The 18991-nt window shown below is 32.9% G+C and overlaps 1 protein-coding gene across 2 annotated transcripts; it reads right to left on the reverse strand.

Moving 5' to 3' along the window:
- Positions 1-1137: 1137 nt before the first annotated feature.
- On the reverse strand, positions 1138-14351 carry LOC126976502 (alanine--glyoxylate aminotransferase). 2 transcript variants are annotated; one of them, XM_050824862.1, is made up of 8 exons: positions 14300-14351; positions 11791-11949; positions 9365-9557; positions 8248-8413; positions 5296-5451; positions 4453-4545; positions 3756-4004; positions 1138-1378 (listed from the first exon to the last, which is right to left on the reverse strand). In XM_050824862.1, exons 2-8 carry the CDS (start codon positions 11932-11934, stop codon positions 1225-1227), a joined length of 1155 nt encoding a protein of 384 aa, XP_050680819.1. In that variant the 5' UTR covers positions 11935-11949; positions 14300-14351; the 3' UTR covers positions 1138-1224. The 2 variants fall into 2 exon arrangements, with proteins under 2 accessions (XP_050680819.1, XP_050680818.1); XM_050824861.1 differs by lacking the exon at positions 14300-14351 and adding an exon at positions 12982-13116.
- Positions 14352-18991: the final 4640 nt, after the last annotated feature.

Consider the following 18991-nt stretch of genomic DNA (forward strand, 5'->3'; position numbering starts at 1 on the left):
AGAGGTTTTGCGAGTATGTCTTTATTATTATATATTCAGATAATTTTGTTCATTGAATTAATAAAAAAAAAAGACCCTATAACGCGAAAATTTTCACATACATACCTGTACTTATCACGTGTGTCAATTGTGTAATTACAATATTAAAATATTTTCTTTTAACTGTGTATTAAATACTTTAATAAAATAGTAAAACTAGGCAAACAATTGGAAATAATTGTTACGAATTGTGGTTAATTATCATCATTTAAGTAATTATTATAATAATTACGAATTACGAGGTCGTTAAAACGCGTTATACGCACATACCGTGATTTTATATAACGCGGAACGGCTCTATCGCGTTATAGGGAAGATTTCCTGTATTATTATTATTAATACGTAAGTATCCATCCCTATTCTGTGCCAATGCCTGTGTATTACCTATATTATTAAAAAATATAAGTATATTATAAAAAAAAAGCCCGCTGAGTTTCTTGCGCCCATTCTTCTCAGGTCTGAGGCAGTCTCTTTTGAATGGGTGGTAGATTTTGACGTTCAATAAGTGATTATAAATCCTATTTTGAATAAAAATATTTGAATTTGAATTTGAATTTATTACCAATAACATAAAAGTAGAAAAAAAAAATTAAAAACTAAGTTATGTATTAGTGAATATCAGAAAAGAATCAGTTTTAATTTTTATGTGCAATAGAACGTTAATTTTTTGTATTTATTAGCATTTTAAAGACTTTTGATTTCAAAATGTTTGACAATGACACACACTTTATTATGTCTTTTCCTTTCTATATTTTTATGTTCCTAGTTAAATGGTATTCATCATGCCATCTACATAATTTTAGTCTTTTCATTGATGACTAGTATGTTTGTAATTTAATCGCTTCCGTTGAGGAAACCCCAACCCGAAGAAAGCCTCGAGAAAGACAAGTTTTGCATCTTGAGTATCTGTAAAAGATTGATAGCCAATGGACAACCTTTATTAAAAATATATATTTTATTATTTAAGCATGATCAGTGACTTCGTGTAATCCATAATCTTAAGTTGGCAATAAAATAAAAAACACCATGACATGAAAAAAGCTTTGATAACCTTAAAGAGCAAAGATAAGAAAAATGTTATGTTAATAAAACAAAAAATAATTATGTCCCATCATTTACTCCCATCACTTTTAAAACTCATCACGATTTATAATAACAATGACGATAAATATTTTAGAGGCCCGTTCATAGTGATGACTTGGTAAGTGCTCGAGATGTGTCCGCCATAGCTAAAGCTACGTCTTCCGCCACTTGTACTGTTGAATTTACTCCCATTAGGCCAATGCGAAGAGCTTTACCCACCGTGGGACCTAGGCCGCCGAATATTACAATTCTGTGCCTGAAAAAAGAATTCAGTGTCACACATATTGTTTTGATATCCGACGAGACGTTAGTCCTCGTCCTGTAATCGTTTCACTCCACTCACACTCACACACCGGACTGACTGACGGACTGACATACACCACATACACAATCATAAACACACTTCATAAACAAACACGAACAATCATGCACACAAACATTTACACTAATTACACAATACATCATCGCACTCGCCGAAGAGTGTGTTCTTCTCATTCTTTCATCTTCATTATCTCATCTTCATCATCATCTTTTCTCCTTCCCACAAGCACACAGCTGGTCCGAGGTTCGAGTCTCCTTAGGAGACGCCCCGTGACTGTTGTTGCGTAGTCTTTGCGGTCTCCACAGGCCACGTCCTATGTCGCTGTAAAAGCCTTCAGGGCTGACAGCATAGAGGAGGTTTTTAGTTAGATAGACACTCGAGTCCGACATATGGGCCCCGTTTCGGGGTCTTCTATACGTAAATGTATCTTCCTCCTCTCGAAAAAAAAAAGAATTCAGTTTGTACACATTGATAGCTGGTTGCTTAGACTAACCAAAATATATATAAAGTATGGTATCGAAGTACGGGTCACCTGGTGGTAAGTGACCACCGCCGCCCACATTCTCTTGCAATTTGTAGTGTGATTGATAATCAACCTATAGGAATTGCGAAGCATGATCGTCATAGAAATTATTGTTTAATTTCTTTTATTATTTCCTTACTAACATAATATTATATTTCACGTAGTTGAGAACGATGATCATACAAATAATACGCAAATATATTTTTGTATATATTTTAAATATTATTATTATCCTTAAATAAATCTTTAAACTAGCAATTCTTGTATACATATATATATACGATTTTCATAAAATTTAGCATACACGGGATTTCGGGGGCGATAAATCGATCTAGATAGCTTATAATTAAAAAAAATGTAGTTTTGTTTTGATATACCTATATTTCGCCATTGTGTACAAGATTATAATAGCTCAGATGGGACATGGGGTGATCCGGAAAGCAGAAGACCCCGGTTCCAATCAAGATATGTCCAGTTCTATTACTTTTCCATTATTTTTTAAGTTTACCTTTGTTTTCTTTACTGTTTTTTTAAAAACCGAGCAAGGCTCGATCGTCCAGGTACTTAAAAATTATATTGACAAATATCATATTATATTCATTGCTCATATTCTGCAGAAAACTTTTACAAATAAAACACGATGAACAAAATGTAGATGGAACATGCATCGCAGTCTGATTGAAATAGTTCAAGTATTTCCCACAAACACGTCATCAACTATGTTCACTTTGAGAGCGATGTATCGAACAAAACAGTTTGACTGTATCCAATGACATTCAATCTATATATATAAAAATGAATTGATGTTCGTTGGTCTAGCTAAAACTCGACAACGGCTGGACCGATTTGGCAAATTTAGGTCTTGAATAATTTGTGGAAGCCCAGAGAAGGTTTAAAAGTTGAATAAATAGGAAAATGCTGCTAAATTAAATAAAAACAACAAATTTGGTTTTCCTTTGATGTGTCCGTCCATAATTTCTATGAGAGAATTTATTGACGTACGGTTTGACAGTTCTGCTGTGAAACAATTTCATTACGACAGCAGGGTGCATATTTTACGAAGTAATTGTTGATGTTATGATATATTATTGACAAATTCATATAAAAACATTATTTTATTTATTATATACAGAACAACGTCTGTCGGGTCAACTAGTATACTATATAGGCAAATCACGTCACACAAAACAAAGCCGAAATATGGAACATGCCACAAAACACACCATAATAAGCTGCGACCGCTGTAGTCAAAGTCAAAGTCAAATAAATTTTATTCAATTAGGCTTAAACTAAGCGCTTTTGAATCGTCACCATAGTACTTTTAAATTACTTAATATACCATATGTTCGTAATAAGTTGAGCTCGTGAGAATTGAGTATTTTAAAATAGCTGTAATACACATAACAAATTAGTTTGTAAGGTGCTGCATATTGATGCATATATATGCAAAAAGAATTAACAGAATAAATATAAATTATTGTAAATTGGTTTAATTAACCTTCAGAGCTTGAATTCATTCAAATATCTTTTACATTGCCGCTTTTACTCCAGTTGTTTAAAATATTCTTGGCCAATAAGCAGCAATGTAAAACATTTATTCATTTATTTAGGTTCCACTTAGATAGTGATAATTGACACACGAATAAGGAGAAAAGTGTGCTGACATTGTCTTCAAGCACACTTTTGCTGTTCCGCTATCAGACTGCAAATAATATGTCCTTATATAGAACGTTATTGACTGTATCACATAACTTACTTTCGCATTGTTGTTGTGAAGTAAATACTTACTTGTTTCTCATATACTTCAGAAATTCAGGAATGTTGTATTTTTTATTGATTAGTACAGTTGTCACAGTATTAAGTCTATCTTCAGGTTTGGGAATCAGTAATTCAAAGCCAAAATCACTTAGCCTTTTATGAAAATGTGCTGCTGTTTTAGTATGCCGTTCCCAGGCCTTAGGTAGTGTTTCTCTGCAGAGTTCTATCAGAGATGCTCTTAATGCCCAAAGTAATGGAGGACTTAAGGTGTGGTGATATCTGTAAATTATAAGCATTTCCAGTGTTACCTAGACGTAAAAAATAATAATTGTAAATTGTAGCTTTTCCTCCTAATAGATAGCTGACAAAATATTTTTGCTACAAAATTATTCGGAATTACGAATTACTAAACAGCAGTAATAGATATACAATTACGACCTTACAAATAAACTTGGTATGAAGTGATACCTGAGATTGTGCAAAATATTGAATATATCACTGACAATAGCCAATAAAAAGATAATTTTGAAGTTTTCCGAATGTCAGGCAGCCTTATAAATAAACGCGAGAACGTTAAAAGTCCGAAAAAACCAATGATAAGTAAAATGTTCTATTTGGAAACATTTGTAAGGCTGTTTAACTTTGAATAATTGTCATAGCTTAGAATTGCTTGTACTGGGGAAGGTGTAATAAAATATTGTATATTACATTTTTGTGAAAAACTTACGCCCGTGTGTTTCCATAACAATTCCATTGCTGGGCTAGCAACTTCACGTCAAAGTAAAATGGTGGCTCGTGTTTCCTCGAATTTATCACCTTTCTAAAAAATATATTATAATTATAAAAAAATGAATGAGTGGTATGGTATGCTCTACTATTAGGTTTAAACTTAATTTTTAATGTATCTCAATTAAAATTATATGTACTGCATATGAGAATGATTTCCATATCCATTTAAAAAATGGATACAGCAGAACAACACATAACATAGCAATGTTTTATAGAAAGATTACTTTATTATAATAATTGGTTGAAGGCTGGAGCTCTAAACAAAAATAAATTAAGGCGCGGACTGATTAGGATCGTAAACGTTACAACCAACCCTACAATATTTGTGTTGATCATGTGGCTAAGCTGCAAATGGGCATTTATTTTACTGATTTTGTTTTGTTTATTCAAAATATACGTAAAAATTGATCGGTTGAAGTTTTAGAAAAATACTAATTCTATTTAATTCTTTCAAAAAAAGAATGTTGTTATCCCTGATAATTCAGAGATTTTCAAAAATCAAAAGTCAACTCCAGAGTTTATTTTTTGGAAGCAATTTCCAAATTTTTTGTTGGATATCTCAAATTATATATAAATATTCTATTCAGTTCAAATTGTTCTTTAAGTCCTTCTTTTTGTACTGTATTTTTTGCATCAGTATATTTTCATTGCGTTACATTTTAATCGACTCTCTAAGAAACCAACGTTTGTGGATATTGAGGTATGACAGCGCCTTAACATAATATTAAAATTATTGTTATTTACGCAATTCACCGAAAATAGGAATTTATAGAAGACTTACTCAGCTCTTGCACTAAATGCTACGGGCGTAATACCAGCAGGGCCACTCAAAGCCTTCTGAGTAGAGGTATACACGGCATCTATACCCCACTCGTCCATCAGAAACTTCGCTCCACCAATTGAAACGACAGTGTCAACAATAAGCAACGTTCCGTATCTAGAAAAATAAATATGTGACTATAAATACCAAAAAAAATTATTGAATCGTATTACATCGAAAATTTCGGTCTGGAAGAACTGCAATAAGGACTTTTTCGTAATATCTATATATATAAAAATGAATTGCTGTTCGTTAGTCTCGCTAAAACTCCAGAACGGCTGGACCGATTTGGCAAATTTAGGTCTTGAATTATTTGTGGAAGTCCAGAGAAGGTTTAAAAGGTGAATAAATAGGAAAATGCTGCTAAATGAAATAAAAACAACAAATTTGTTTTTCCTACATACATAAATATTTCATACATAATTTCTATGAGAGAATTTATTGACGCACGGTTTGAGAGTTCTGCTGTGAAACAATTTCATTACGACAGCAGGGTGCATATTTTACGAAGTAATTTTTGATGTTATGACATATTATTGACAAATTACAGAACAACGTCTGTCGGGTCAGCTAGTTTCTTTATATTTTTAACGATCGACCGTCGGCGACCTTGTATATTAGCACATTAATACGATTACTTTTATATTTTTTAGGATAAACTAGCGTACGGGTCACCTGGTGTTAAGTTATTACCCACATTCTCTTGCCACTCCAGAGGAAGGAGCGCTGCAAAGGTGAAATGCTTGAAAAGCTGCACGCGCTTTTGTTGAAGGTTCCCATGTCGCATCGTCCTGGAAATACCGCACAAGGGAGGTCATTTCACAGCTTGATTGTACGTAGAAGAAAGTTCCTTGAAAACTGCATTGAGGAGGAATGCCCCACATCCAGATGGTGGGGGGGGGATAATATCGTAATCTGTGAATTCGGCGGCAGGAATCAAGTCGAACAGAACTATATACATATATAGAACTATATGGGATACATATATCGCGTATAAGCGATATATGGGATACATATATCGCATATAAGCGTTAAAAATGAGGAAATGTATATTTTATTTACGGAAGAAAAATGAAAGCATCTAAAGAGTTGGGTTTAAAAACAGCCGTGGTAATATTTTCACGCATTCTTACAATTTATGCCAAAAGCAACCTCATTAAATAATGAAACGGGAAAAGTACGGCGACGTTTCATAAATATCAACGCACTTAGAGTATTTCAAAGCTGTTATTTATTTTAAAATTTCACCGCTCTTGCTATATCCAGCCGTATGCTAATTGCGGCTTCTTGCGAGGATGTAATTAAAGGAGTTTTAACTTGTGAGTTCACAACAAAAAACTAAGTCATAAGGGAAGGGATGGGAGACTTAATTAAATTGTTTCGTGCCGTCATTTAAACTTAGAAAATCGAATAGTTTTCCGCTCAACTTTTCTTTTGAAAGACAACTTCTGAAGTGCACTCTGAATTTTCTTTGATTTAATTTTCATGATAGGTTCATGGAATTTGAATGTTATTTGTTCGGGTCGCGCTGCCACTGTCATTTTAAAGTGAAACTTTTATTACATCGTCTCAAACTTTTTCGTCTGTGTGTTGCATGTCGCGTGACGGTCGGGCGGCGCCTATAGTTCTCATATTGGATGCAATTGCGTTCGGGTGGAAGAGTAAGTTCGAACCACATACACTTGATAAAGGTTTTTTTATTTTATGAAAATTTAAAGCATAATATATATTTTTTTTTCAATGCTGTTATTAATACCTATGTTATTTTGTGAAAAAAAGTTTCACTTGCATCGTGGTTTCATAAATCCACACAATTTTACAAATTTATGTGCATTATATTACATTGCTCCATTTTCTAAGTTTAAATTAATTAGGAAAGACTGCAATTTAAATACTTTAATATTATTGATTTGATCTTTCAATGGATTTATTCTGTCAAACTCTTCTTCTTCAGAATTTTTCAATGAAATATAATAATAATATCTTTAATTTTACACACACATGAAAAATTACGTTACTACAAAAATAAGAAGAAAAATGAAAAGTTATAACTGAAACTAACCTAGTACATATCTTACAAAGAATAACTAACTAACTTTTACAAGATATTATATAAGTAGCATCCACAAAGGCAGTGTGTGTCAAAAGGGATGCTACTCAGGTTACCTGTGACAATTGGTCACAAATAGAATAAAATATTATTGTTAAAAGAAAGATTATATAAACCTAAGCCTGATGGGGGGAACTTATGCTATTGCTGATGAAATAAAAATATCAACCAGCCAGGAATGACATTATGAAAATCTGATATAAATTATTTATCAAATTGTTTTTTTGAAAGAGGCGTAGAAACCAGTACAGTTCACATGATGTTTAGTGATCACCGCCGCCCACATTCTCTAGCAAAACTAGAGGAAAAACATTGTTTAAGCGCTTTTCTTGACGGTCGTGTTTAACTCTCTCTCTCTCTTTGTTTAACTCTCAGGTTGTGGCTTTATCTACAGGATATACTCCTACAGTAAATGACGTTGCCTACAGTTGATAGCCTGCTCAAAACCCCAATATTTGCATATTAGGAAATTGACTTGAGATGCAAAAGTAAACAATTTGTTATGTTTTAAAGTGATAACCCTCAATACTGGTATTAAGTAAAGAAATAAAACTGAAAACTAAATTTTTTAAACCATGCAGTACTCGAACCCGCGACTCTTTCCAACTGAGCCAACGGTTCGAGTGGCGTATCGTCATTAAATCTTGTATACTTTGTTGAACTCGTTTGGTTGGTTGTGGCTTCACATTTTTGCTCTTTGCACAATTTCTATTGTCTCGGAGCATCATTTTATACAACTGTAGCTAGTTTTAAGAAATAAAATGAAATTATTTGTCGTTTAATGATTAGTTAAATATACATACTTATGGCAAATATCTCCTAGCCCTTCAAGTTTTTGTATAGTCCCGGTAGTAGAATCACCGTGAGTTATAAAAAGGGCTTTTGGTCGAACACGCTTAAGTTCCGCCTCTAATTGATCAAAACCAAATGTTGCAGTGTGTGGTACTTCCGTACGAAAAACCTTAATTCCTGCAGAAATAGTACATTACATAATGAATACAATTTATCATAGTTTCCAATATTTAATTTTCAAAGTTAGAATCAAAGACAATATAATCTTTATTCAATTAGGCTTCAACTAAGCGGGTTTGAATCTTCAATATAAATATTTCTTTAAATTACTGAATCTACCGTATATCCGGAAAAAGTTAAGCTCACGAAAGAACGTACAAGAAACTCAACGGCCAGTCTTTTCAATCAAATAGAGTATTTTACAATGGTTGTAATATACCTACATACCATATTATATACCAATGGGAGGATCCTTTGCACAGGAAGCCGGATAAATTATCGGTACCACAACGGCGCCTATTTCTGCCGTGAAGCAGTAATGTGTAAACATTACTGGTTTTCACATGGTAAATGGTTGGTTGATGAAATTACTGGGCAAATGAGACTTAACATCTTATGTCTCAAGGTGACGAGCGCAATTGTAGTATCGCTCAGAATTTTTGGGTTTTTCAAGTATCAAGAATACTTGAAATTCTCTTAGTATTCTGAGCGGCACTGCATTGTAATGGGTAGGGCGTATCAAATAACATCAACGGAACTTTCGGCTCGTCTCATCCCTTATTTTCATTAAAAAAATTGAGTAACGCTTTTAAGATTCAAGATCTTATAGGGTGTTTAAGAGATTCAATTTCATAAAGATTATTTCAAAATAGTATTTGTAAACCACTTATTGAGCTTCTAAAACTGCATCGTTTTCAAAGATAACCCTTAGACCTAAGAAAAACAGATGCAAGAAACTCTATAGGTTCCTTTTTGTAAATAAAATCTATTAATTAAATAGCGTGGAGGCAGTCCCTCCATTCCCATAGTGGTTTAATTAATTAAAATTTGTGCTTCACGACAGAAATTGGCGCCGTTGTGGTACACATAATCTAGTCGGCTCAATTTTATTAAGTTACAAGAAATTACCATATCGTTTTGCCATTGTTGCAGCCCTTTCATCCCACAATCCCCTACATGCAACTAAAAGCTTGTCTTTAGGTCCAAGAATATTGACTATAACAGCTTCCATGCCGCTATGTCCAGACCCACTCATGGCTAGCACTAAATTGCTTTCAGTTTGAAACGCATACTTTAGACCAGCACGAATATCATCTTCGACCTGCAAAATTTAGAATTTACCATTTTTTACTAATAAGTTTAATGTATGAGACTTTAAGGCCAAGAAATCGCCAAAATAGCTCATAATTGAAACCATTTCTTGTCGGATTATGAAAGCTTATATTTTTACAAAAAATATTTAATTATCTATATTATAATATAAATATAATTAATTTTTTCTTTACATTTCTCTTTTTATAGACAGTCCGGAAAATACTACCACTACCTTTAACTTTTAAAGTTGGAGCCATGTATATCACAGTCACTATATTCCGAAACTATAAGAACTATGCTGTTAAGATTTGTAAATAAATTTCTGTTAACAAAAGTGTGTGTGTGTACTTATGTATGCACGCAAGAAGTTATACTTCTTTGGCCTAACGAAGCAAACATCATAAAAAAGGTTTATTCCTCGTGCTATTCTACGTTTTTAGAAAGAACAATTTTGTAAAAAACTTCCCTGGTTTATAGATAGATCTAAGAATAGAGTTCTTTTCTGAGAGAGAGAATTTTATTTCCATCTTGGGGATGTTACCAGTTTATTAAACTTCAAACAATCTTCGCTGAATTGACATGGCCAAAAATGAAGTAAAAAAACAAATAACAAACAAAATTTGACAATAGAACAAGATTTTTACAGCAAATTTTACATACATTTCATTAAATGAAATAAAAACTAGCGACAAACTTGGCTTAGTCATATTTTAGTGATATTTCTTATAAACTTTTTGGAGATGTCCAAACAAGTTCGATTAAGAACGTAGTAAAAACTATATTATAAAGAATCTTTTTCCAAGTAACTTCGGAGTGTTTCGGGTGAGGTTGTGACTGACGCGGCGACCCACAGACTGATGGATAGACTATTACATCTAAAACTTTTACGAGTGATTGATAGTTACTGAAACTGGCAATTTAGTAATATGATAAAAAGTTCAAGCCATTCCATTAATGATATACTGACAAATTAAAACGTTTTTAGTTGTAGGTATTTAACCAAAACAACAATTTTTAGCTGTAATTACATACTACTAGCATTTTCAGATTTTTTTTTACATAATGGTTATATTATGACGAAAGATGGTCCAAAGTAGTAATGAACTGGTACTCTATAAATATGAAATCCATGCAGACCTACTAAGAGATGGAGCGATGACAGAGCAGAAACAGCACGAAAGTTGTGGAGAAGAATTGCAAGAGATAGGAATGAGTGGATAAGAGAATAATTAGCTAGTGGTTTAATATTCAAACGTACTAAGGAGCTATTGCCAAGCGTGGCCCCACTGCTTGTGACTTGTATATCGGTTACAATGAGAATAGATTCGCCACCTTTTCTATCTTGCTGTAACACTGTAAGAGTCTATGTCAAGTCATGAAATGTAATGAAAAGACATTTATTTGTTGCGTCAAATACAGTATACATCATAGATCTTAAATTTATTGTAGTGTCTTCTATTCGGCTAAATTAAATTAGAACGCAAAAAGTTTACTTAAAATTTAAAAAATCCTTAACACTATATATATTTTTCGAACCATTTAACCATTTAAACAGGAGTCCAGTAAATCGTTTCAGTGGAAAGTTTTTTAATTCTAGACTTACATGTTTAAATAATTTTATACACATTGCGTAGCTACTATTTAGGTATAATGTTGTTCTGGGATAGTGGACATAAACCAGTCTATCCGGTAATCTGGTGGAACGAGAATTCAATTCAATGGCCTTCAAATATATAAATATTGGGCAATGTTAAAATATTTAAAAAACTTATTGAATAAGTCTTTACATGAATAGTTCGTTTCGGACCAACTCCACACACTTAACTTAATATATATAAATCAGATGACACGTTGTTTGTCCGCGATGGACTCCTAATCTAATGAACGGATTACTTCATGGAGTGCAGTTTAGTCTAACTTGAGAGATAGGATATTTTTTATTTCGACAACGTTACAAACATTAAAAACAGTAATTTTTTATTATCTACAGAACGACGTCTGTCGGGTCAGCTAGTATATATATATATATATATATATATATATATATATATATATATATATATATATATATATATAGTCAATGCTCAGAACTAATTCTGCATTTACCTTGTCCCATATGGATACTCTATGCGACTAAAACTGTAAATGCATGACGAAAAGGCGTAAAATAACCAGAAAACACTCAAACAATTTAGGAGCTTTTACTTCCAAAATCTAATAAATAATTGTTTTTGACTCACCGCGAAGTATTCGTCACAAACCGCTGATAATACCGGTTTAGTTAACGCCTCTTGTACAGATGGTAGCAGATTGCATGGTCCTGGTCCACAGAATAACACTGGAGTAATCTCACGATCTTCTATGATTGGTGGGTTAACAAGCATTTTGTTTTGTTGTATCTAAAAGTAAACAAGAGAACAAAGAATTTGCATTATCTGTTTATACAATATTTAAAGGGCGTATAAGTAAAATACAAACAAGGGTAGAAAAGAGCATGATTCAAGTCATAGTAAGTAGGTAATTAACTCAGCTCATGCTATCATGCACTGTAATTACAGAGCATAGACGGTCTTCAAATGTATACATAAATCTTGACAAAAATAATCTCCACGTTTAACTAGATCCATGTTTGATTAAAGTGCCATATTAAAAAAGGCCCGCAAAATATCAGTTTCAAAAATATTCATGAATATAATTTTTTTTATGGAAGACAAGTACAAACGAGCTTATGGACTACCTGTTCGGAAGTTATCACCATAGCCTACACTATCTTGCAATATCAGAAGCACCGTTCTACTATGATATTGCAATTACTGGCCTTTTAGGAAACACCGAGAAAAGAAGCGCATTCCACAGTTAGGTTTCATGTGAAAGAAAGTTCCTTGAACACCGCACTGTAGAGGTCAACATATCCAAATGTTCAGGATGATACCCAAGTTGTGGTATAAAGGTGAAATTTGGCCTTTCATAATAAATAATAGGAATTAAGTGAAAAACTCCCGTGATAAATGCCACTAATCAAACCAGTTTGTAGGATAATAATTTAAACAATTCACAGTTCCTAAATTGCATTAATTACGAAAATTTATTTATCACAAAATAATCCTTTGCATGTAAGTCTTATAAGTAAGACTAATATATTCGCAGAATGAACGCAATCTATCTACACGAGGGCTTAACATGAAGACAGGATATGTGTTCCAAGTTGCTCGGCAAATTGATTCAATTCCCGTTGCGACTGTGCATGTTATCCCTGAGGACGAGCGGCGTTGAGATGGCGAGATAAGGAGCTTGAATCCACTATATGTCAATACCAAATGCTCCTTTGAAGCATTTGATTTATTGGACTAAAATAGCATGATTGATTTGATTCAACGCGGGTAAGTTTAACGTCATGTCAGTTAGAATGAGCTTTGCTGGCACTCCCGTACCTTCCGACAGATGATGGTTTCTGATCAAGTTTTTTGAACTTTCTCTATGGTGGTTCTCAATCAGCACATCACATTTTCGGGCACATATAAATCCATGATTTATGGATGAAGCAACCTATCAACGCTTCAATGCGTTTATTCATTGCGGGTGAACTGAGCATGCATTAGGCATTTATCGCGAAGTACATAGATACTATCTCATTAAGAGTGTTGTGTCTAATGGAGTGATTTAAAAATGCATTAGTGAATAAATAATTCAATCAGTGAAACCGTCACTCGTTACAGATAAAAAATATTGGAAACTAATTATATATTCGTATGTTCCTGTAATCTAATGTTATGTATAATACATGTAAACAGGCATATTAGCAAACATTGTAAGACGCAAACATAAACTTGTTATGACTGCTACTCGGTTAAGTCGACTTAACAAGTCTTTTGTTGGGCGAAATATGACCAACAGAACAAAATATAAAAAGCGAAATATGTTAACAAAAAAAAGTGTGTGTGGTTACACTATAACATAAATGATCTTCTAAATGATACCACATATTGGCAAAGGAGCTACCGCCGCAAGACTAATTAATGAATCAATTTTATTGTGATCAAATTTTAAAAACAGGCCCGCAAATTTTACTGAGACATTTCTTTCCTCTTACGAAGATTGTAAATTTGCTGTCAGTGATTTTAAAATTTTATAAATTAATAAGGTTAGCTTTAATCATTTAGTATTTATAGTGTAGCTGTGAGATGGCACTTACAATGAAGACAGTTTCTGAAATTATAATTACTAAAAACGCCTTTGATTTTGATTCAAGCAAATGTTTACAAAAAAAGCAACAATTTAGTTCGATGCATTTTTTTTGTTAATTAATTATAAGTTATTTGTTTTTTTTTTTCTTTATATATTTAGGGGCTTTTATATGTATGTACAAGTCAGCTCCATTATAATCTAAGTACATTAACACTAAAACAAAAGAAAAACAAAAATTTTAAGAACTTAATAAACTAAAAAAAAAGTTAAGAAAAGGAAAAGCCAGTTATACAGTCAAGTTATTTGTTGATAATAGAGTTATGTTTTCGATTGATGTTAATTAACAATGTTGATATAAATGAGGTTTCGAATAGGGGCTGATAACTGAGTGGGCTAAGGACTCACAGAGATGCCTTTTTTACCATTGCCAAATACTGTCCATGACGGACCATAAATGCAAGCACACAATATCAAAACACAGGACTACAATTAATAAATATATGTATATCTATCAAAACAAAATTATTAACGATGCGTAAATAAATATTAAGACATATAACGTACAGTTTGATGATCTGATATAAATCCAACCGGAACAGTCCCAATAGCTTGCACTACTAAAAGACATCCAATCGTAAGCATGACTTTGATAACCTTATTATCTCTCTGTCGTGAGTCCAACATTCAGTTTCATATACAGGGTGCACGAATGTATTTCTCATAATTTGATGACGCAAGCACTGTTACGTAAAAAAAGACTTTTGAATTTGATGGGGTAAAAGAAAAAAAATTACCTTTTACTTATCTTATATCTTTAAACGAGCAATTCTTGTATATATATAATCTGAATCTTGGAAACGGCTCCAACGATTTTCATAAAATTTAGTTTACAGGGGATTTCGGGGACGATAAATCGATCTAGCTAGGTTTCAATTTAATAAACATAATTTTATCCGTGTTTTAATGAGAATCAGCTACAATAACATTAGAATACAAAGGTAAATTTCGCCACTATGTACAAGACTATATTAGCTCAGATTGGGTGATCCGGAACGCAGAAAATCCCGGTTCGAATCCATAAGTCCTATTAGTTTTTTTTTGGTTTAAGTTTTGTACATTCTTAAAAATCCGAGCAAGACTCGGTCGTCCGGATAATATTATGAATACATAGTAATGTTAGAAAATCTATCAAACTTTACAACATGCATTCAATTTTTCAAATAGTGTGTAAAAAACAAAGCTTCGGCAAATACTTTTAGTTCACCTCATTTTATCACCCAGACAACACCAAAAGGATGACATGTAAATACCGCTGATAAAGAATTATTCATTATCATAAATTTAGCGTAAGTAAGACTCATCTAGTTGATAATTTTGTGAGGTTTGCTCTCTGGTACAAATCACCAGCAGGAGGAGCCGGCTAGATTAAGGGGTGGTACGTACCTTACCCTTACGAACGGCGTCTATTTCTGCTGTGAAGCAGTAATGCATTAGTGTGTTTCGGTCTGTAGGACGTCATAGCAAGTGAAATTACTGGGCAAATGAGACTTAACATCTTATATCTCAAGCTGACGAGTGCATTTATAGTGCCGCTCAGAATTTTTAGGTCTTTCAAGAATCCTGACTAGCACTGTATTGTAATGGGCAGGGCGTATCAATTACCATCACCAGAACATACTGCTCGGCTCCTCCCTTATTTTCATTAAATATTAGTTATTGCAACACTCCCTATTCTAGACAGGGCATAAGACACGTGATACGACATGTTTACTTAAAGCGAAGAGAATCATTAATTAAATACAACTGTTTCTGGTATATTTTATGCACCCTGGCTTTGTTTACTGTCATCATATTATGTTTGTAAATATTTTAAAAAGACATTGCATTATCATACACATAAAAATACTGTAAATGTCTTGGGAAATTGTGGAAGTAATGCAATAATATATGTTTTGAAATAAACTATGAGAATAAATTACATCAAAGAAATGCTAATGTTTCTGCCCATTCTTAAATAAACTATGAGAATAAAGGAAATCACAAGAAACCCTAATTTTTCTACCTTTTCTCAATTGGACGTAATTCCAGAAAAACGTTCCAAACCACAATCTTGTCGAAATTGAGTTAAGAACACAAAACTGGTCACGCGATTCCTATTAACGGACTTACCAAGAATAGCAGCCCTATTGTCACATGTATGGAATACACTAATATTTATTAAACTTTAAACACGAATTCTTTCAAATGTGATGTTTGTGTGAAATACGTCCAATTAAACTTTGAGAATACAATAAACTCAGACAATATTTTAATTTTGCTTGCCGGTGATAGATTTCTTTGCATAGGATTCCTACTATGTGTGTTCAACAGTGGCCCTTTATTCTTTCATGAGATACTAATCATTATTATTTTTCGGTTTTAAGGTTGCCGAAAATTACTGGGCTTGTTTCCGACCATACTGAGGTGCGTTGTTTAAGCAACAGTGGCCAGTCAGCATTATGCTTAGTATGTATTATTTTTTTCTGTTAAGTGACAGGGCTTTCATTAGCATTCCTGCTTTTAAAGGCTTTAGTCAGCGCTTTGTAATGGTATAAACCTGTTAATTTGTCCTAGCGTTTATATGCTTTTTGATGTTAGGGTCTGTTGGGCAGTCCACATATAAGTGTCGGATCGTGATGGATTCTGACTCCAGCCTTTGCGAGCTAATAAGTAATCTCATAGCCTATGATTTCCGCATGCCTTGGAAACATTTGAGAATCACTCTGTTCTTGAGGCCAAGTATGTTTAGGCGGTCAATGAAGATTTGAGGAATTATGATGACGCCAAGTCTACATTTAGAGCCCACAGCGCTGATAGACTGTCAGAACGAATGTATAACATGCGTAAACCTGTACCTGGAAGATGGAGGTAAAACTTCCCTGGTAAAAACTGTCAATATATTTAAATCTCTCATTTCTTTAATTTCGAATACTTCCATTATTACTTAAGATTATATCACCACCACTCTTTAAAAAAAATTGATTACTAAATTTTAGATTATAAACTCTAAAAAAAATACAAATATTTCACTAAAAATATACCTTTCTCCAAATCGGTCTTAATAAAATAACGAACTCACAACATTAAACAAATTTGAACTCTTTAGTATGTATCAAGTTTCAAATATGTAAGAAGTATTCTTTAAAAAGTCATAATATAAAGGTTTTCAGTGTAATAATGTCACAAAGAATACAAGGGTAGTTCATAAGCATACGAATGAGGTTCTTGTTCCTCGTAAGTGAGGTATTTTAAATGTAAATTACTTGCAAAAGTGCCCTATCTAATTGGATGATGCTCTAATGGCTCGAGTCTGTTTTTTGCAACAGATAAAAGGAATTGTGAAGTCTGCGGGGAGTTATAATGTGATTATATTCTTTGTTTTTCTGAACTCTGATAGCATTACTCGTAAAATCCCTTAATTTTTCATCAAATACTTTTTAGAACACAGATAACCAAGCATATATCATATACCAACGGCCTTATAAATAAAATTGGCATAAAGTTATAACTAATCAACCAAGAATATGTAAAATGTTTACAAATAGACATTTTGCTTACGAATAGTTTATTCGGACGAATTAAGTTTCCCGCGTTTATTTGCAAGGCAGCTTGTCATTTGGAAAACTTCAGAATTATCATTGTATTGACAGTGTTGTCAAAGATATTGTAAACATTTTGCATATTCTTTGTTTATATAACTTTATATCAAGTTTATTTGTAAGGTAATTTGTTTGTTTATAAAATTAATACTTACCCTAAAAGTTAAATTCAACAAGACACATTTTACTAAGTATCTGTCAGTCAGTCTTATTGTGCTTATAGTAAGAATAATATTACTAAAATTACACATTTATTTTTTAATTATTAACTGTTATACATTGTTTTATAATCACTATGTTTGACGATTGACAAACAAATTTTTGCGTGTGATAAAAAACCTACAAAAATAATTTATATATTGAAATCTTCTTCATAAATCGCGCTGAACACTTTATTTTCTATGTTAAGACATAAGACTGAGCTATCACGGTCCATTATGTAATGGTCTCGATGGGGTGAAGTCGACTCAAGTCAACTGTAAAGCGCAGTCTGTCAAAGCTAAATATAGCACAGTAATTGATACAAATCTATATTTATAATATGATCATAAGCAAACATTTATTTTATTATTCATAATGTTATTATAATGCGCTCTTGACAATTCTTTATAATCCTTCTGACAAAGATTTATATTAAAAGTTGGCTCCAATATAATATCTTGCAATTTTCCAGCCGCATGAATTTCAGAAAACTGCGAAATTGTGTGATTTATGTAAGTTCCATCCTTTCCAAAAAAATTGTATTATTGCTGAATAACGGTATTTCACAAAATAATGCTGTGAAACCCCTTAATGTGGATAAAAGTATTTCTACAAACATTTTTAAGTTAGTGAAGGAATAATCATAAAACTTATGAAATTCATACTATTACTGGTGAATATATTGTTGGCACTTTTCGTAAATCATCATCATCAGCCGGAGGACGTCACTGCTGGACAAAGGCCTCCCCCGAAGATCTCCAAGATGATCGGTCCTGTGCTGCACTCATACAACATATTCCGGCGATCTTGACCAGATCTTCAGTCCATCTGGGCAGCCCTACCAACACCGCGTCTTCCGGCACGTGGTCACCATTCGAGGAATTTTATGCCCCACCGGCCATCTATCCGTCGAACTATGTGCCCTGGCTACTACCACTTCAGTTTCGCAATCATTTGGGCTATGTTGGCGACTTTGGATCTCCTCTCTCCTCTAAATAATAATATACCGAAAAAGTGCATAAAATGGCATAATTACACAAATTAATTAAATAATTGTATGTAATCAGACGCCTAGTACAAATCCAACAAAAATAAGCGAAAAAATCAGAACACACATGCACAAAATATTCGTTATGGTTTGTTAGTTAATTATTGGGAGAGGAAATTGCCGAGAACGAATCGATATTTAAAGAGTTTTTTACTCTCGGTAATTCGGTGCTAATTAGATTAAACCTCTTCGATTATAGACTATATTCTCATCTATGTAAATCTTTCTATTTTATTAGATACAATATAATTACTGTATATAAATGGGAAGCCAATAGCCAGTAGCCATTTCTGGTCTCCTTCATCACTTCCTCTTCAACTTATTTTACTTTTTGTATAAAATTTTTAATTTATAGGTAAAATAAACAAA

Source organism: Leptidea sinapis, chromosome 41 (assembly GCF_905404315.1).
Source record: "Leptidea sinapis chromosome 41, ilLepSina1.1, whole genome shotgun sequence".
Lineage (NCBI taxonomy): Eukaryota > Metazoa > Arthropoda > Insecta > Lepidoptera > Pieridae > Leptidea > Leptidea sinapis.

Coding starts and splice junctions, on each gene's coding strand:
- LOC126976502 (XM_050824862.1), bottom strand. CDS start 11,934: ATGCTTGTTAACCCACCAATCATAGAAGATCGTGAGATTACTCCAGTG. Junction 8,414..9,364: donor AACAATGGCAAAACGATATG/GTAATTTCTTGT, acceptor CTATTTCTGCAG/GAATTAAGGTTTTTCGTACG. Junction 1,379..3,755: donor CTGAAGTATATGAGAAACAA/GTAAGTATTTAC, acceptor TTCTTTTTTCAG/GCACAGAATTGTAATATTCG.